The sequence below is a fragment of the Heterodontus francisci genome, chromosome 17 (assembly GCF_036365525.1).
Source record: "Heterodontus francisci isolate sHetFra1 chromosome 17, sHetFra1.hap1, whole genome shotgun sequence".
In the NCBI taxonomy this organism is placed as follows: Eukaryota; Metazoa; Chordata; class Chondrichthyes; order Heterodontiformes; family Heterodontidae; genus Heterodontus; species Heterodontus francisci.
In genome coordinates, this window is record NC_090387.1 from 25,929,391 (window position 1) to 25,950,795 (window position 21,405).

At 39.5% G+C, this 21,405-nt stretch overlaps 1 protein-coding gene across 1 annotated transcript in view; it reads right to left on the reverse strand.

Annotated features, from left to right (window-relative positions):
- Positions 1-21,169, reverse strand: part of cdh13 (cadherin 13, H-cadherin (heart)) — a 1,084,899-nt gene extending 1,063,730 nt beyond the window's left edge. The window contains exon 1 of the mRNA XM_068049165.1: positions 21,087-21,169. Coding sequence (XP_067905266.1) covers positions 21,087-21,131 — 45 coding nt within the window. The 5' untranslated portion in view covers positions 21,132-21,169. The remainder of the gene's footprint in view (positions 1-21,086) is intronic.
- Positions 21,170-21,405: the final 236 nt, after the last annotated feature.

Sequence of the window (21,405 nt, forward strand, 5' to 3'; positions counted from 1 at the left end):
TATTCAGGTTTTAAATGTATTTTTTTTATTCTTTCACGGGATGTGGGCATTGCTGGTTAAGCCAGCATTTATTTCCCATTCCTAATTGGCCTCAGGAAAATGGTGGTGAGCTGTCTTCTTGAACTGCTGCAGTCCATGTGGTGTAGGTGCACCCACAGTGCTGTTAGGAAGGGAATTCCAGGAATTTGACCCAGCGACAGCGAAGGAATGATGATATCGTTCCAAGTCAGGATGGTGTGTGGCTTGGAAGGGAACTTGCAGGTAGTGGTGTTCCAATGCATCTGCTGCCCTTGTCTTTCTAGGTGGTAGAGGTCATGGGTTTGGAAGGTGCTGTCGAAGGAGCCTTGCTGAGTTGCTGCAGTGCATTTTATAGATGGTACACACTGCTGCCATTGTGCATTGGTGGTGGAGGGAGTGAATATTGAAGGTATTAGATCAAATGCCAATCAAGCGGGTTGCTTTGTCCTGGATGGAATCGAGATTCTTGAGTGTTGTTGCAGTTACATTCATCCAAGCAAGTGAAGAGTATTCCATCACACTCCTGACTTGTGCCTTTTAGATGGTGGACAGGCTTTGGGGAGTCAAGAGGCGAGATACTTGCCACAGAATTCCCAGCCTCTGACCTGCTCTTGTAACCGCATTACTTATATGGCTGGTCCAGTTCAGTTTCTGGTTAATGGTAACCCCAGGATATTGATAATGGGGGAATTCAGTGATGGCAACGCCATTGAATGTCAAGGGGAGATGGTTAGATTCTCTCTAGTTGGAGATGGTCATTGCCTGGCACGAATGTAACTTATCAGCCCAAGCTTGGATGTTGTCCAGGTCTTGCTGCATCTGGACACAGACTGTTTCAGTATCTGAGGAGTCATGAATGGTGAACATTATTTGCTGATAATTGCACATCACCACTTTTGACCTGATGATGGAGGGAAGATCAGTGATGAAGCAGCTGAAGATGGTTGGGCCTAGGACACCATCCTGAGGAACATCTGCAGTGATGTCCTGGGAATTAGATGATTGACCTCCAACAACCACAACCATCTTCCTTTGTGCTAGGTGCTTTGACCAGGTGAGAAAAGGGTCTGCGGTTCCCGTTCAGCCTTTTCCTGGTTTGACCGTAACAGGGTTTAAATTTTAAAACACCATGTTTTTAGCTTCCCCTCAGTGAATCCTTGATCACTGCTCTCCAATTGTAATGGCAAAGAAATTAACCAGCCAGGTTTTCTTAGAGTTAAAAAGAAAGGTGTAAGTTTATTAATCTTAAAACTCTAATTTGGTTAAAACTACTAAAAATACGCAACCCGGGCACACTAACATGCTTATGCGATACACACAGATATAGACAGAAAAGGAGAAAGAATCAAATGGAAAGGTTTGAAGCAATAGCCCAAGGTCATTTACTACTTTTTGAGTCTGATGTAAAGTCTTTGATTGCAGTTTGATCTTGCAGTCTTGTTGGGACCCAGTGCACTCTTTCAAACTTGTTTCAATGGTTTTCTGTCTTGGCTCCGTGTCCTCTGCGGGTCCCAGTCGTTGTGAGAGAGATAGAGCGAGAGACAGAGATTCATTCCCTTTTGTCTTCAAATTGCAGTCTGACCCAAACTGTTCTGTGAACACAATTCAAACCAAACCTGGGCCAGGTCAGTCATGTGACTAGCTCCCAACCTGGATTGTTTCTGCATTCTTTCAATCTTCTTAGACATCCTCAGTATGGGATCTGGGACATTAGCTTTCACACACTCAATATCTTTTGATCAAAATCCATTTTGTTAATTGAATCAGGGAGCAGTTTCATTGTCTTCTCCAGGCAACTCTCTTAGAATGCAAATGTTTCCAGCCACTGTCCTTTTAGAATGCAGGTGCTGTCATGTATTCAGTCCAGTAATAGTTTAAAATTAATGTTCCATATGATGAAATTAATATGCCTCATTCTTGGCAGGTGTGGTTTTCCTCACACAGGCATGACTCCTACCAGTAGAGAGATCCCCCCACCTCCACCGATTCCCATTTTGCTAGGGCTCCTTGAGGTGACACTCGGTCAAATGCTGCCTTGATGTCAAGGGCAGTCACTCTCACCACACCTCGAGTTCAGCTCTTTTGCATGTTTGGACCAAGGCTATAATGAGGTCAGGTTTTCTTCATTCGATTAAAAGTTCCCCAATATCCCAGTCCTCAACCATGAGGGAAAGTAGATGACCATATCTGAACCTTTATTAACGCTGCTCTGGTGCCAAGCACTGAGAAATTTGAGGTGACTCTCCAGCTTTCCATTAGGAAAGGTGACTAGTGAGTAAAGTCATTTAAATGGCAAGATGACTCAACTACAAAACACATTAGGTAGGAGCCATTTATCATATGCACTATAAAATGATGTTGTACATGTTTTTACATGTTTTATGATGTTTTTACCCAAGGCTTTACATTCCATCAGTTTTCTTTTGATATTATGTAATGTTCGCAAAACTACTTTGTAATTGACTTCTGAAGACCAACCGGTCTTCTTGGTGTAATATATCGGATGTTGATAAAACTGACAGCTAACAATATTATATCTGTTAACTCTTTATTGAATTCTCTTCAGTTCCAGTTGTGACTGACTGATAAAAATGTGTTTTGGCTTCACTGCTCCCTGACCTCAAGTCACAATGTACTTTTGTTTTTAAAATGCTACTGGATACCCAAACTTATTTGGTCTGTTTGTTGTTAAACTTTACTGGATCTTAATTTTAAATCAGAGCTCTCACTGATGTCAATTTCTGCTTTTATGCAAAAATGTCATTGTGAATAGTGATCACAATTCCGTAAGCTTTAAAATACTCATGGACAAAGACGAGAGTGGTCCTAAAGGAAGAGTGCTAAATTGGGGGAAGGCCAACCATACCAAAATTCGGCAGGAGCTGGGAAATGTAGATTGGGAGCAGCTGTTTGAAGGTAAATCCACATGTGATATGTGGGAGGCTTTTAAAGAGAGGTTGATTAGCGTGCAGGAGAGACATGTTCCTGTGAAAATGAGGGATAGAAATGGCAAGATTAGGGAACCATGGATGACAGGTGAAATTGTGAGACTAGCTAAGAGGAAAAAGGAAGCATACATAAGGTCTAGGCGGCTGATGAAAGACGAAGCTTTGAAAGAATATCGGGAATGTAGGACCAATCTGAAACGAAGAATTAAGAGGGCTAAAAGGGGTCATGAAATATCTTTAGCAAACAGGGTTAAGGAAAATCCCAAAGCCTTTTATTCATATATAAGGAGAAAAAGGGTAACTAGAGAAAGGATTGGCCCACTAAAGGACAAAGGAGGAATGTTATGCTTGGACTCAGAGAAAATGGGTGAGATTCTAAACGAGTACTTTGCATCGGTATTCACCGAGGAGAGGGACATGACGGATGTTGAGGTTAGGAACAGATGTTTGATTACTCTAGGTCAAGTCGGCATAAGGAGGGAGGAAGTGTTGGGTATTCTAAAGGGCATTAAGGTGGACAAGTCCCCAGGTCCGGATGGGATCTATCCCAGGTTACTGAGGGAAGCGAGAGAGGAAATAGCTGGGGCCTTAACAGATATCTTTGCAGCATCCTTAAACACGGGTGAGGTCCCGGAGGACTGGAGAATTGCTAATGTTGTCCCCTTGTTTAAGAAGGGTAGCAGGGATAATCCAGGTAATTATAGACCGGTGAGCCTGACGTCAGTGGTAGGGAAGCTGCTGGAGAAGATACTGAGGGATAGGATCTATTCCCATTTGGAAGAAAATGGGCTCATCAGTGATAGGCAACATGGTTTTGTGCAGGGAAGGTCATGTCTAACCAACTTAATAGAATTCTTTGAGGAAGTGACAAAGTTGATTGATGACGGAAGGGCTGTCGATGTCATATACATGGACTTCAGTAAGGCGTTTGATAAGGTTCCCCATGGCAGGCTGATGGAGAAAGTGAAGGCGCTTGGGGTCCAAGGTGTACTAGCTAGATGGATAAAGAACTGGCTGGGCAACAGGAGACAGAGAGTAGCAGTAGAAGGGAGTTTCTCAAAATGGAGACGTGTGGCCAGTGGTGTTCCACAGGGATCCGTGCTGGGACCACTGTTGTTTGTGATATACATTAATGATTTGGAGGAAAGTATAGGTGGACTGATTAGCAAATTTGCAGACGACACTAAGATTGGTGGAGTAGCAGATAGTGAAGGGGACTGTCAGAGAATACAGCAGAATATAGATAGATTGGAGAGTTGGGCAGAGAAATGGCAGATGGAGTTCAATCAGGGCAAATGCGAGGTGATGCATTTTGGAAGATCCAATTCAAGAGTGAACTATACAGTAAATGGAAAAGTCCTGGGGAAAATTGATGTCCAGAGAGATTTGGGTGTTCAGGTCCACTGTTCCCTGAAGGTGGCAACGCAGGTAAATAGAGTGGTCAAGAAGGCATACGGCATGCTTTCCTTCATCGGACGGGGCATTGAGTACAAGAGTTGGCAGGTCATGTTACAGTTGTATAGGACTTTGGTTCGGCCACATTTGGAATACTGCGTACAGTTCTGGTCGCCACATTATCAAAAGGATGTGGATGCTTTGGAGAGGGTGCAGAGGAGGTTCACCAGGATGTTGCCTGGTATGGAGGGCGCTAGCTATGAAGAGAGGTTGAGTAGATTAGGATTATTTTCATTAGAAAGACGGAGGTTGAGGGGGGACCTGATTGAGGTGTACAAAATCATGAGAGGTATAGACAGGGTGGATAGCAAGAGGCTTTTTCCCAGAGTGGGGGTTTCAATTACTAGAGGACACGAGTTCAAAGTGAAAGGGGAAAAGTTTAGGGGGGATATGCGTGGAAAGTTCTTTACGCAGAGGGTGGTGGGCACCTGGAACGCATTGCCAGCGGAGGTGGTAGATGCGGGCACGATGGAGTCTTTTAAGATGTATCTAGACAGATACATGAATGGGCAGGAAGAAAAGAGATACAGAAGCTTAGAAAATAGACGACATGTTTAGAGAGAGGATCTGGATCGGCGCAGGCTTGGAGGGCCGAAGGGCCTGTTCCTGTGCTGTAATTATCTTTGTTCTTTGTTCTTTGTTCTGAATGCTCATAATTTCTTTTCAAATGGCTGAGATATATCTATATAACTGTCACTTTGTCCTCCAAAGCACTTCACCTCACACCATTTAGCAGCTAATGTCATTGCAACAAATGGAGACTGTAACACAAGGCTGCTGCCATTTCTATTTTTATTCCATCTGTTCTTACATGAGTGAGACTCATGACAAAACTAAACAAGCAGCAGCAAATGAAAATTGATGTATAAAGAATGCAAATTATATTTTGAAATATTGAGTTCTTTCCCAGGTGTTCACATGTAATCTTCAGTAAGGGAAAGTTTGGCATCCTTAAAATCAGTCCATGTGAGGCAGTGTTCTTTTCATACCTGAACCTGCTAAGATTCTGACATTCTACTAGGATCCCGCTGGGAATTTCACTTTTGACATTACAACTAGAGTATCATTTACATAACTTCCCAAGTCACTTCATAAACAGGGATGATCAAAACAAGGGCTGAGCCAAGAAGGTAAGGATTAGAAGAGATAACAAAGCTTGGTCAAAGATTTAGCAATTGAGAAGGTTTTAAAAAGGACAGGTTTAGGGAAGAATTTATAAAGAGCAGGATCAAAGAAAATGGATGTTCTGGCATCAATGGTTGGGTAAAGGAAGGATATATTCCTGGAGGTTTTATCACATGACCTCCAGCCTCCCATACACTCCCGCCATTGGGCATCCAATGCAGGTATCACAGCACACCACACTAATTGGGAAACAGATTCTTTGTTACCTGATAGAATCTCAAGCAACCAAAGTCTTCCACCCCCATCTCCAATATTCGTGTAATTAATAAGGGAAAGTATTAAAAAGAAAAAGGTTTTTAATACCCCAATGAATTTTCTCCCTGGTTGTTTGCAGCCATGTCCTCAGGATTAATCTTCAACCCCTGGAGACTCCAGGTCAATCCAGGAGGGTTGGCAACTCTAGGATGGAGCTGAACAAAAGGTTGAAATCAGAAGAATAAAGCTTTTGGGAGGGAATATGGAGCTTGTGAAGACTACAGAGATAGGGGGAGACAAAGCAATGTGGGGAATGATAGAGGAGGACTAGGATTTTGTAGTAAGGAAGCTCACTCATTGCTGGTACTAATGAACACTGGCAAAAATACAAATCAAATAATGTGATAGATGGGCAACAGTAAATGTGGGCAAGGGACTAATACTGGTGTTATATGAACCATAGCATGACACTGGACAGATTCTGGGCAAAATTTAAATAAAAGCTAGGTGACTTTGTATGGTTGATTTTAACCCTGTCTGCACAGTAGAAGTGATATGTTTGCAGGACTAAGATCAGGTTTGGGATCTTCCCCAACTGTTCCTGAATTGTTTACAGCAGTTGTCATTTTAATTGGTACTGTTTGGCTTTGGGGAAGGCGCTCACCTTCGACAAGTGGCGACCCAATTTAAATAGCAAAATCTCAATGTGATGACCCGAGTTGCATGTTTGAGTCATTTTAAATGTGAGTCAACTAAGTACCAGTAATATCTGGCAACAAACAGCATCATGGCCAAGATGACTCAGGTAAATTTTCTTTTCATTGAAAAAGAAAAGGTGCCTGGTCATCCAGAAGTGCTCCTCCTGACCCCACAAGGAGACCTCCCCTCCCCCAATCCAAGCACAACCATTCCCAAACCCCAGTCCCTTCCTGGTGTATCTTGCTGGGGACCAAGTGGCCCCAATGTCAGACTGCCACAAGACAACTTGACACTCCCAGCTGCCAGCCTCGACATCATTTCCATTGACTTCAAGTGAGAGTCAGTGTCAGAAGCTGTAACTCATGTTCCATGGGACCAGGCAGATTGCCAACCAGTTTGCTCCTGCCCCACAATCCCGAACTGGAGTTCAAATTGATTCCTTTATGCTAGCTTCACACTTGAAGTATTTCATTGATGGTCACTATTATTTGTTTTGTTTTGGAGTCAAATCAACACTAGCTGGCTGGCAGTGTAAATTAGGCATTGCAAAAGTATGTTTGGACATGCCATAGTAGCATTATGGATGGATGAAATCCTCCAAGGCGTGTTTATACGAAACAAGGTCAAACAGCAACTTTCACCTCGGAGGCATGCATTCAAATTTAGCACAGATTGATGGAATGAAAGCCTCCAAACAGCTGACTGAAAGGTGTTAGAGCTGATACGAGAGAGTGCTTGATACTAACATAGGATACCTGAAACGTTCCATTCCCTAACACTAATGTTCCTTACTTTGATGACTGCAAAAAAATTACAAAAAGGAACTTAAGTGTTTGGTAAATTCAGCAATGTAGTTAACTTTAGCTGGTAGTTAAAGTGTCCAGTCATTGCATGGTAGCAATCAAGTGTCCCAACACCTCCAGATTTCTTTCAATTCATCCTCAACTACTTAGATATCATTTATAAAGTATATATGTCACCAATCTATTTCTTCCAATATTTAACACTTAACCTTATTCTTACTGAATTTCATCAGTTACTATTCTGACCAGCAAGATTCTTTTTAATAGCTCACTTTGTGGGTTGGATGCCTCGGCAGATTCAATTTCCCCACATCCAGTTTAATATTTCCTGAGAGTTTGACCAATGTGCATTAAGCTTCCAAATCAAAGTCACTGCTAAAAATTGGAAATATATAGTGTAGGTTCAGCAATGCGCCAAAAGTACTCGATTGAGAGAAATTTGGCACCTTACAGTATTCCAGACTCACCGAGCTCAACAATTTCAGATCATAACCACTGCTCCCATTTTTTCATCAAGATGGTATCTGTTGGTGACAATTCTGCTATTTCCATTTACATCTCCTCTAGACCAGTCTTTTGTTTCTCTTATCCCATTATCATCTCCTTTTGCCTTGCACCATCATCCCTTTTTCATTTAATGACTTCTGTCTTCCACCCCATCACAGACCCTCCCTTTTAATTTTCCTCACCACCTCCAACCCTAATTGCTTTCTCTGCCTCTCTATACTCGCTGTGACGGAAATCACACATGCCAAATGGAAACATTAATTTAGTCATATGGTGCACAACTTGAAACTTTTTACTGGACATAACAAATAACTTTTAATAAACAGAGTTGAACAGCTAAAAATGGTCATGCACATTTGCATTTGAGAAGATATAGGCTGGCTGAGAGACAGAGATAAACTTCCCAGTCCAGCTGGAACAATAAGGATGCTCCCTGGTTCAATTAGCAAGATTGGTTCTGTCAATAGTGGTGATCAAAAGACGTCAACACCCTTTGACTTTGAAAGAGCCAAACCCCCCATCGAGTATGTCTGAAGGGCTCTTAAGTTCAAACAGCCCTCCAGGAACTGATGTTTCAAACATAGAGGAGATGGTCACATGACATACCTGCTTGTGTAACACTGAGGTTTTGAATTGTGCCTCAGAGTGAATAAGAGACTGCAAATGAACTCCAAGAGAAATCATCTCTCTCTCTAGCAAAGTCCCAGGTAAACCATGGTGGCAGCTACTAAACCTCAAGACCACAGAACTTCCTGTGACCACCAAGAAGACAGATAAAACCTCTCTTTGGCCTTCTGGAACCAGAGAAGCAAGCCTGAAATTGTGTACATGGCCCCAGCGAGGACTCCAAGACTTTAACTTCAATTAAGGATTTGAATTCCATTTATTACAAACTTTATTTCAACCTTCAAACTCTTTCTTCCCTTTTGTATCTACTTGTATGTGTGTGTGCCTCTTGTATGCATGTGGGTGTGGTTGTGTCGCGTATTTTAGTAATTTTAACCAGTTTAGAGTGATAAGGTTAATAAACTTATATCCTTCTTGTTAAAACTCAAGAAAACTTGTCTGATTGGTTCATTTGTAATTATATTTGAGGAACAGTGAGCAAGGGCTCACTGAGGTGGTAAGCTAAAATCACTGTTTTAAAAGAATAAACTCTGTTACGGCCAAACCAGAGAAGGGGCGAAAGGAGAAGCCTGAGACCCCTTCCTTACCTGGTCATAACATCACTTAAAACCTGTTATATCTCCAACTTTTTCCAGTTCAGACGATAGGTCATCTACCTGAAATGTTAACTGTTTCTCTCTCCTGACCTGCTGAGTCTTTCCAGCATTCGCAGCTTTTATTTTAGATTTCCAGCATCTGCAGTATTTGCTATCATGTTCTCCTCCACCCTGACATCAGTTCCCTAGCTAGCAACCACTGCTTCCTTTCCTTCAGCCAACTTTTTATCTATTTTGCCTTGAATGCCCACTGCTTTTCATGCATTTTCAAGTGCTTTAGGACATCTGGTGGTCGTGAAAGGCGCAATATAAATGCAAGTTTTTTTTCCTTTTCGTTGCAGGAAAAAAAAATGGAAAAATGGTATTTCCTTAAGTGGAAAATGTATTATACTAACAGAGTGAACATCTATCTAAATCTAACCTTTAATGTGCGTAGAACAGATGATATGCTCCAAAAATCAATCCAGGTGGGAAACTCAGATTTTAGAGTAAAATCTAACTCAGGATCACGGGCGGCATAAACTATTGGAAAATTCATATTTTTAAGAATCTCAAAATAATATATTTGTGAATTACTTTAACATATATTCCTTTCTAGATAATTCTTCATAGGTTAGAAAGAGAGACTATTTTACCCTCTGTAACATATTGATGAACATGGTGAACTAGCAGGCCGATTTCACCAATCTATGCATCTTGATTAGAAGTGCCAAGGTTTAGTGGCTTGGTCCACTATTCAGTAAATATAGGTTTACAAGTTTAAATCTGGTGAATCAGAAATAAAAGTGATGATTTATCAAATGCAAACATTATATTATATATTTATTCTGTTATAAACATGACAGATTTATAACTTAGAAATTTCAGACATTTTAAATTCAAGACAATTAAATTATGTATAGAAATCAGATTTAATGAACTGTTATGAATGCAATACTGGTACAACCGAGGCAGGAGTGCACTGTTAATTCAGTCCCACAGCGTATCAATAAATTTTCCCACTCACAGAAACAGCCCATTAGATACTCTATTTGTCCCCAGAATAAAGGGCACCAACCAGGTTTCTTTAAACAACAAAATTAACCGACTATAAAGCCAAGACTTAACCAATAATGAAGTAAATCTATATACAAATTGGAGATAGTAAAGCTCCTTATTTTTCCCTAGCCCTCATGCACACGCACATGCATCCAAAAACCAGCTAACCAGGAAAATAAGAGATTTTGGTTTACAGTTGTTTCAGAGGACTAAAAGGAATTTTTAAAAACTTATACTGCTATGATCCGGAAGGAAGTTCTTCAGTTTGGCGAGGTGTCCCAAAGTCAAATAGTTGGATGCCACTCGAAGTCTTTCCAGGCGAGATTGATGAACAGTCTGTGATGGGTAAATGTTCAAAGAACTTCAATGATAGAAGACTTCACATGGGTCTTCCATCAGGGATGTAGCATCAGATGTCAGTTCTCACATTCGATGCAAAAGTCCTTTTTTAAATATGCAAGATTTCTGCAAATACAGGGTTTCTTCAAAAATGTAGCAGGCAACAGTACCACTTCATACAAGCTTTTGCTTTTCAAGAGCAAGGATTCTTTACAGAGAGGTAATTTCTTTACAGAGAGCTGGCGGGCAGCCATAAAGACAGGGCTAAATTGTGGCGAGTCGAAGAGACTTAGTAGTTGGCAGGAAAAAAGACAGAGGCGCAAGGGGAGAGCCAACTGTGCAACAGCCCCAACAAACAAATTTCTCTGCAGCACCTGTGGAAGAGCCTGTCACTCCAGAATTGGCCTTTATAGCCACTCCAGGCACTGCTTCACAAACCACTGACCACCTCCAGGCGCGTATCCATTGTCTCTCGAGATAAGGAGGCCCAAAAGAAGAATACTTTTCTGTGGTTGTTCTGATCTCCAGGCAGGTCGAAATCAAACTCCAATTGCCTGTTTTAGTCCAAACCCACTGGCTTTTTAAACAGTTCAAAAATGAAACCAAAACCTTCCAGAAGCAAGTCACATACCAAGTCATAAATTCTCTCTTGTCACACAAAGGGTAGCTCTGAGGTAAAACCCCCTGCTGGTTTCCTTGAAATTACCTGGTTTCCAGTATTTGTTTACTGGTCAAAACCAGGAACCTCTTGTTGACCCTGCCTTCCTTCCAAAAGCATCCATAAAGTTCAGCTATCTCCAAATGTTTCAATATCCACTGAAATCCTTTTCTGTTTTTTTAAAATATAGAATCCCAAGTTTTAATACAGAAAAAGGAAATCCTTGGAATACATAAACTACAAACATTACAACATAACTATTAAATATGTAACTAAGTTTTGAAATCAGTATTTTAAGCAATATTAATATTCCAACTTGCTAAATAATACAGCCAAAAGCATTAAATAAGTTTTTATGCTGTTGGATGCTTACACAAACAAAGATAGACTTGACATGCCAGAATCTACAGTGGAAAGGAGAAATTTAAAAAAAAAATTTGATAGTCTCCACAAAAATGTCCCAAAACACTTCGCATGGGATGAATTGCATTATGCAGTTAATTTGTACGAGTAATGTGGCAGCCATTTTATGTACAGCATGATCCCACAGACAGCAATGAGATGAAAGACGAGTTAATCTGTTTTGATGGTATTGGTCAAGGGAATAACTTTGGCCAGGACACAGAACTTCCTACTCCTCTTGGAATAGTGCTGTGGAATATTTTATGACCATCTGATCTAGTAGGTTAGACAGATTGGCTTTGGGTCAATTGCTCTTTCAAAGGTTAGCACCTCTGGCAATACAGCACTGTCTGCACTGCAATGATAGTCTTTGATTATGTGCTGAAATATAGTGCTTGTTGTTTGGAATTTTGGTCTTACATCTCTCTGTTGCGTGACTTAATACGTATTCTTGGATCTTGGAAGCATAAGTTTCTCGTGTGGCAAACAGGATGGTTAGTGTTTTGGCTCCATAGTAATTTGATATCTTTGCGAGACTGCAAAAAGGAGCTCCTGGAGAAAAACAGCAAAAGTGAGGTGAAGGCAAGGCCAGACAACATTACAAAGCTGGATGGAGAATGCAATGTGTCACGCGTTGTCTGAGAAATAAGATATTGTAGAGAAGGAAACAGAAGGAAGGTGGTGAATTAGCAAAGCTATATTTGCGCTGTTAATTTGAGGGGTTTTGTAAGGTATTCTGTGCTCATCAAGTTGAACAATGTCTGTGTTCAAGAATGAACACACATTTTTACTTTTCACATGCATCCTTAGTATCAAGCAATCCCAGGCAAATATAGCTCAGACCATAGGCAGCGTAAATGTGCCTTTCCTTTACCTCAGCATGCTGTTACTCCAACAACAAATAGGATCTCCGACCCTAGACATCTTTCTAGCCTTTTTGGGAGCACCATGAAACACAAAGTATTTATAAAGTACTAGTACATTGCTAGTGGCATTAATCAATTAGATAGTAATGGATATGAGAAAGAGACTTCAGAAACTTGCTCCATGGAGCCACCCAGCAACCAATGCCTACAACTGCACCATGACAGAAAGATTGAATGTGAAGTATTGACACAGCAATGGACAATGGTAAATGTTGACAAAGGTATTACCAAAAATCATGACAACAAAAAGTATGGCTTGTGAACAGGAAGTGGGCATCCATGGCTATAGATTTGACAATACTGTACATTTTATAAGTTATGATGTATGGTGTGTAGGGTAGCTGAATAGGTTGAACTCTTAGTCATTTCCTCAAGGAGGGAATATTATCGTTCTTGCAAATTTGTCTGTAAACTGGATGAAAATTGGCCAGGGGAGATGGCAATTCCTATGCTATACAGAGTGGCATTGGCTGGATTATCCTATTCTTCTGACTGAAAGAGTTGCACTGAAGCAGAAAGCTCACTTGGGTTGAAAGGAAAATGGGAAAAAGCCAAGCAAAAATTATATTATTGATTTGCGAGAATATCATAGCCTGTATATCACAAGCAACACATTACAAAATCCTGGTTTTTAACCTAAGCAAATTTCATGTTTATTATGAATGATTAATACCAAACTTGAATACAGAAATATCTGGATCCATGCAGGTTAAAGCTTCACAGGTCTTTTGTTGCTTGGAGCTGTTTTTTTCTCTTCTGACAACCCCAAGTTAAAACAAAATAAGCCCAAGAGGTGCACAACACCAGCAAGATTGAAAAAGGTAATGTCAAGCTTGGGATTTTAAAACATGAAGTATTAAGGAAAGACTGCGGGAAAGTAGAGTTCCACAATTTTGAATTGGAGGACAGTTCAAGGTGTCATTCTGATTTTTCTAAATATTTTCATAACCATTTTCTGAAAACTATTCACGATACTGGGGTGTCATTTGGCATAGTGCAAATCCACAGTAATTCCTACAAATTTCTACACTTAATAATTGTAACATAATTTGCTATTACAATTTAGAATTTTAAAATGTGGTGAAAACACTGTTTTCTAAGCAGATCCAAGTGATAACAAATCATGTCACAACAACTCACTTGCCCTTCTCATGAGTAAGGGCTCCAGTCAAAACCAGCTTGGCATTCGATGCACATTTACAAATATCAATATGTATATATGTGAAGAGCATTTAGCAGAATTGAATATATTATAAAAGAGCACTTATCTCATGCTTTAAAAAAATCAAATGAAAATGACTCTTAGCAGTGAATATAATGACTCGTTTTCTTGCTCTATTAGAATTGTGTAAATTAGTGCGCTCAATAGTTGACATTAAAATCCACCAATCATAAGAAAGTTTGGAAGTTACCAATTCTAGGCCAGTAGGTGGTGCTCCAATCTCAGGGTACATTTGGGACTTCAGTTCACCCTACAGTAGAACTACCCTGTGACATGAGTCACTGAAAAATGGTCTTAATGGAACTTGTATTGAGACTTGACGCAATCTGCTTGCTTTTCAAATGGCAGAAAGGCTGCATGGAGACCAGTGGTATCGCAGGGATTGAAAAAAAATGTTAAAAACTGGTGAATCATCAAACTAGGCAAATAATTTTCTGTTACAATCTATTATTAAGCAGCATGAATTCTTATAATTCTTAATTCTGTGTAACAGCCCCGACAATCAAATTTTTCTGCAGCACCTGTGGAAGAGCCTGTCACTCTAGAATTGGCCTTTATAGCCACTCCAGGCGCTGCTCCACACACCACTGACCACCTCCAGGCGCTTACCATTGTCTCTCGAGATAAGGAGGCCAAAGAAGAAGAAGAAAAAGAATTCTTATATCATGCAGCAGTAAAAAAAATCTTATGTGGCCACTCATTAGTCACCTCCATCTATAATGGATTACTGCTCAGCAACTTTAACAGCTACATCCCCATCACACTCAGAATTAAACCCAAGGGATTCGTAAATTTAAAAATTGCATGTTTCAAGTGAGCTAAAAGTAAGTATTATTAAAAAATTACTTTCAATAGCTGTAATGAACCTCATCAACAGTCTAATGATCTACTTAATATTTAAATGCAATAAGCCATTTATGTGAAAAGGTAATGCTTATAATGAAAACTCTCAGTAAAAGCAATGCGAAATGTTGCTTAACAAAATCTGTTACTAATTCAGACAAATGAATAACATGAAAGGTTGTATATTCTGACTTTTGAATCCACTTTTTATAATAAATCATAACAGACAAAACTAGTGAATATATACAGTACAAAATAAAATATACTTGAAAAAATAATGGAAGATTTGGGTGGTACAGTGAGTTCATGTCCCCTAATTTCTCAGAACTGGTGCAAATCAACCCAGACTGGGAATATTAAAGTCCCACATAAAATGAGTTTGTCCAGACACAAATTCAATGAGCTCATTGCATGAAACTAACTCTAATTTGGTTATAGGGTTACCACCAGCAGCTCAAGGGCACTACCAACTTCAAGGGCCATTAGGGATAGGAAATAAATGAAATACTTGTCTTGCTAGGGACACCCATATCCTGAAAATGATTTTTTTTTTTAAATTAACAGTAGTACTCTCAGAGATCACAAGAATGGGCGATACTGGCAACAATAAATGTCACATTTGTGAAATAGGGTCTGCTCATGAGATTGAGATTAAGGCACATAAGCGGATGCCAGAACAAAAAGTAGTTTTACTCTGCAACCTGAACTAGTGCTAATGATGAACAATGGAAAGTGTTTTATTCCCATTTCCCAGTACTAGCATTTCTCACGTTGATAAGCACAATTTGCTTTTGTCTAATCTACGAAAATAATTCAGACTTCACAGTAACAATCAAACAGAAAAATAATGTTCAATCTTTTGATTAATAAAGAAAATAAGTATAACTGATGAAGTGGCTTCTAGTTATAAATGTTATATTTTATATTTGGAAGCAACATTATGAACATAATAGTTCATATAAATCAAGGAATAATAGTAAAAACTAAACGTATTAAAACACTCCATGACAAGCTATCATGGCTTCTATTACAGTATCATCCATCATAATACGAATTAAATCTGGTGGACAAAATGTTAAAGTAATAATCATTTGTATCAAGCAAACAGTAAAAGTAGGTGTACAAATAACAATCCACCTTGATATGTTATATTAAAAAGTCAAGAACTAACAGGATTGACTGATTTCAGGCAAGTTTGTATTAAGTGATAGAAGGATGCAAAATTGGCACAAAATTATTTTAAGAAAGGATGTATTTTATAAGTAGCTATTATGCAAAGTCTATGCAAACACTTACGTCAGCTACACTTATGTATTTATGGAGGAAAGGAATCACTGCTAGTTCACAGCAATAGATTAGTTTGGGATTGTTTCTTTAGCCATAAATTCTTATTTTGCAAGGTCACAGAAATTAGTTGCATGGATTTATTGTTTTACTGAATATTGCTTTTGTTTAAAAGTAGTAATTTTTCTCTTCACATTTCAATAATGATCTTGCTACATTTCTGACCAAGAATTTATGATTAAAGAAACAATCCAATCAAACCTATTCCTATGAGCCAACAATTTACCATTGAAGTGCATAAAGAATGATGTCTGAAATAGCTCTTTAAATATCCATTTCCATTTGTTATATCCTCATCAACTCCTGTGTATCACAGCAAAAGACTACATTGTGGAAATTGTTAGTTTAATGTAAGTAAGTACTACAAAGAAAGGAAACTTTGGAGCAACGATTAAGTTCATTTAAACAGGTTGTTCGTATCCTCAGAGCTCCTTTTCACAATGATGACAGTGTCCAAATGAATTGCATGAAAGGTGACATTTTATTTCAAAACTGTGCCTTACATAGGACTAGTTGACACAATAGATTGGCACAGTCTCCTTTCACGTCGAGGTCTTGGGTTAAGATCCATTGAGACTGATGGGATTAACGATCCTTCCTTTTGCTCACTGAAAGGTTCCCAAATCAAAATGTCTGGGCCAGACTTAACCTAATTCTTAGTGAATATAGATCTATAGCATTGAACTCCCTATAATTCTGCCCTAATTGGTACTAAAATGGAAACCTTATTCCGAGTCACTGCATGACTTGAGTGGGAAACGGGAAAAATGGTTAAGGCTTGTGAAGTATAAAGCTGCTCTTCTGGTATTAGAGTAACATGGGGATGCAGAAGGGGTGAGGAAGGACAGCTTTATCTGTATACTGTGTATAACTATATTTAAAACAGTTCATTATTAACGTATTTAAAGATTATCTCAAACAAATACAAGAAATCTTGGAAGTTGAAACAATGTAAATGAAGTCTTACTTTGCACCTGGCTGTTAATTTGAGCTTTGGCATGCACTCCACTTATATTCTTCATCCTACAGACGAGTCCACCCAATTTTTTGTCATGGCTTACATTCCTTGCTTCCCCATCCACTCTAATTCCTAGTATTGACATGTTGTTTCACCCCTCCACTTGAGTATTTTTTTTATTGTGTCATTGTGCCTTTGCCTCACCTTGGTGAACAAACATTCAGAACAGTTTAAACAGGGAAAATGTGATCAATATTTTACTACCCATAATATCTGAAGGATTTTTTATTCCTTCAGCTTTCTTTATGCTCTGTTGATTTCAGTTGCTGAAACGTATATTGATGCTTTCCATTAACATTCAGCAAAAATTGCTTTTAGAAATAAGTGATAGTTTATTCCAAAACAAATTGACATATTAAGAAATTTATTTGCAGAGGATATTAGAATTTTGTTTTATTTCATTCAACATTAAACATCCTAGCAGCTGGTTCCATCAATCTGTCCCATTTATAACACCTTAATATTGCAGTATAACAGACTAGGACTTACTGTACCCGTTCCTATATGGCATTTTCTATTGGAATGTGCTATATTCATTAACTGTCGTGCTTTCTGCTTGGGGCATGCTAGGTTCTCTCTTCTGGGAGAGCTCTCCTCAACATGTAGCAAATGGCGGAAAACCCTCATTAGCATTGTATTTGGTGTCTCCAACGAAATTAAGTCGGTCAGTAGTTTTTTTTTGCTACTGACCAGCAGTCTTTTTGCCGACTCATAAAATAAAGTCAATTCAGATAGAAATTTAAGTATGAGAGTAAAATAAGCCAATTCAGTACAAGGGTATTTTTTAGAATGTATTTAGAGTTATTTTATTTTACTTTTCATCCAAACAAATGTATCACAGGACCCAGCTACATCACTCAGGTGGTTGAAACAGCTGGACCAATGGATTGTTGAGTTACATTTTGAAGCACAAGTTAGTTGACTGCTGTCATAATCTCTGGTTTTAGATCTACCATCAAAGCCACTGGTCTCTGATTACTTGTCCATGTAGTAAGGTTTCCTCCAGGCATTCTTTAGTATGAACTTGAGTCCTTGGCTGATAACCTTCTGATTCTTTTATTGTGACTCCTCTGCTTTCTGCGTATCCGCACAGCCTGTTGCAAGTTCTACTTCTGAAATACTTTCAAGTATTAATGAATCTGTCTGGTATTTCCCATATTGTAGCGTGGGAGTACAAGCAGTGTGAGCATAAAATCAGTATTAATGTCTGCCAGTAGGAAATGAATGGAAACACTGAGCTACTTCAGATTTAACCAATGCATTTGTGTCTGGCATCCTAATGTTAAGGCAGTTCATATACTTAAAAATGAAACAAAAAATTGCAAGGCTATGGGAACGGAGCAGGTCAGTCGGACTAATTGGATGTCTCTTTCAAAGAGCCAGCACAAGCACGATGGGCCAAATGGCCTCCTTCTGTGCTGTATGATTCTATGACATTGGAAATCAGGTACAATCATTCCAAAAATATGACAAAATGTACTCTTGAAGTAGATGAAGTTATGTTCCACAACTGTTTCTAGTAAGCAAGAACCAATAGTAGCACTTAACTTCTGAGGTTTTTTTTAATCATTAAACTTTGCTTGTTATCCCATTCATGGTTTCTACATAATTTGCTTGCAATGAATTCAGGAGAAACATCTTTATCCAGAGAGTGGAACTCGCTACCACATGAAGTAGTAAGGGTGAACAGCATGGATCAATTTAAGGGGAAGCTAGATAATCACATAAAGGAGAAAGGAATAAAAAGATATGCTGATATGTTAAGATGAAATTGGGTGGGATGGAGGCTCACGTGCAGCATAGACACTGACATAGATCAGGTGGGCCTAGTGGGCTGTTTGTGTTGTAAATTCTTTGTAAATTGCCTGGGTCAAACAAGCTTGATTTGCTCTGCTAAATTAAATAAAATTCAACCTTAATATTAACTTCAAGGGTATATAACTCAGCACAGAACCTCTTGGGAGAAAGGAAAGACCAGATAGAGATGCAGTTTAAAATGTCCATTTGTTAACAGCATCTGTGGAGAGAAAAAACAGATAACCTGGGTTCTGATGAAAGGTCAGACCTGAAACTCGCGCTCTCTCTCTCGACAGATGCTGCCTGACCTGCTGAGTATTTCCAGCATCCGCAGTGTTTTGCTTTATAATTTAAGATCCCAGTTCTCGGACTATTTGCCTTAATTCTACCTAATTTCCAACAGATGGCTCATAATCTCTCTCAACACTGTTGCTATATTCCTAACATCTAACGCGAAACAGTAAAAGATGCGTTTTTAGAACAACTTTTTGACATACGAGGGAGCGAATTCAAAAGACATTTTAAATTAGTTTAACACTTAACATAATGCTTAATTATATTTTGCTTCTACCGTAACTGCGGACTAATAGAGTATTTTTTATCATACAAGGACAGCATTCCCTGTTTTCCCCTGCAGTGCCTGATTAGGACTCTGACCTGACAGTGAACCAATGCACTGGTTAGCAAAGAAAATCCCAAAATAATCTGCTGCGCCATCTTCTGACAGCAAATGAAAGTGCTTTAAAACCAAGTTTTGACTTTGGAAAGGATTATTTCTCAGCTCAGTTTTTAGGAACACTTCTGCGCACTGCATTGGTTACAGCGGCGGCGAGCATGGTACTGAAGTCTTATTCCTTCGCACAATGGAACTCGAAAATTGGGCAACTTGAGTAAAGTTAATTTATTTCTCAAATGAGTTTTTTTTTAAAGTCGCCTGTTAAATATGCCTGACCCGAGTTCACAAAAAACTAAGAAACGAAGGTCTACTGCCGTTTGATATTTTCACCATTGGACCACAAACAAGTTGAAAGTCGGGACCCAAACTGAACATACTGTATCAGACTTTGCCGGTACCGAACCGTGCCTAGCTTCTGAATTTCTCCTTGGGCAAAGCGCTGCTACTGAATCAATGTAGCATAGTCCCAACCCCTTGCTCCCAATGCCTGACACACCCAGGCTAAGAGTGCACACTGCTACAGTAAAACATCAAAGCAGAATTCCAGTAAGCTCAAAATGTTTGTAAAATGCATATGGCTGCAAATGGAAAGTCTCCTTGGGAATTCTGGTCTTCCTTTTCTCTCTGCAAAGTCTGAACTGAAGATAGTGGGATCAGGATTTTGTCCATCAGACCTATATTTGGTATTCCAATATACTGCAGTGGGTATTCTACTGGAAATGATTAAGTAGCTAACGCCGGTTTTAACAGGCAATTGTTGATCACGCGCCCGTTTGTCTAAATATATCCCCAAGAGATATCTGAAAGTCAGTGGTATAGCGTATGTGGCTGAATTGATGTAATTAAGGGAGTGATGGAGAGTGGGGAGAGGTCATCGATTTAAAGCCAAGACATAAGTACAGTACAAGACGAGAACCACGAGTGCAGGTGGAAAGGGATAGGAGTCGTGCTCTTTATTTAGCAAAAGTCACGCATTCAGTTAAACACTGAAGATCATGGTCGTGTTATCCGTGCACAGTCTGCTATTTCCTCTATTTTAAAAACACCGGACTACATATTTGTGCCCAGATTCAGTTCACTAGAAGAGTAAGCTGGGTTTTTTTCCGCTCACTGGTTAACCCCTTGAACGCCATGTTAACATATCGCCCCAGTTTAGTTAGCAGAACACAACTCTGTAATCCTACATTAAGTATAACCCACCACTTGAATTCCACCGTCCCCAGCCAGTATCAGGCATATCCTCTCTCTCTCCCCCTGCCCTCCACAAACACTAATCCAGAAACATTCCAGGGTTACTCGCACTGACTGACAGCAGCAGCAGGTCATGTCCAAAGGGATCTGTTACACTTACCCAGTGGTATGATTTCATCCACGGGGAATTTTACAGCGAAAAGGAACCAAACTTTTTTTTTAAAAAACACCTTTCATGAGTTTATTAGACATTCGAGAGTCGAATATTCCAAAGCAATAAACATCTGAAGTGGAATTTAACTCTCTCCCCCCCGGCAGCAAAGCAACTTCATCAGGGAACAAGAACATCCAGCTTAAATATTAGTGAATTCCTGGGAAAAGAGTCGCCGAATCCTGCCAGATATCTAAATGACAAAGAAAGCACGCTTCAGCCCTGTACGTTAAACTGACTGTCAAAATCCAGTCCAGTTACACTGCATTTAGTCTTGAATATTCCGGCTCGCGGTTTTAATTTCGAGCTTTCCTCTGATGGAGATTAAACGCTTTCTTTAAAAAAAAAATCGTATGGACTGGAAAATATTTGAAACATCCTTCCTTACCTGAACAAAAAGGAAAGCCAGCGTTAGTTGAGATTTGTGCTCCATGTCTGCCGACTATAAGGTCCTGTAGGTTTCATTCATGCGCTGGATAGCACAGTGCATATTTTTATATAGAGCTGAGCTTGAGGCTGCGTTGAAACCGAGCCAACTTCCAAATAGATCTGCAGCATCATCACTAAAGCGCTGGGCGGCTACTTGAGATTCCAACCAATGGTTTTTCAGAGGATCCCGTATAAAAGCACCACTATAGGAATTTAGGGAGGGAGGGGGGATATATTATACTTGCAGCCGAAGAAACGCGCGATTCCCACCTGGCACA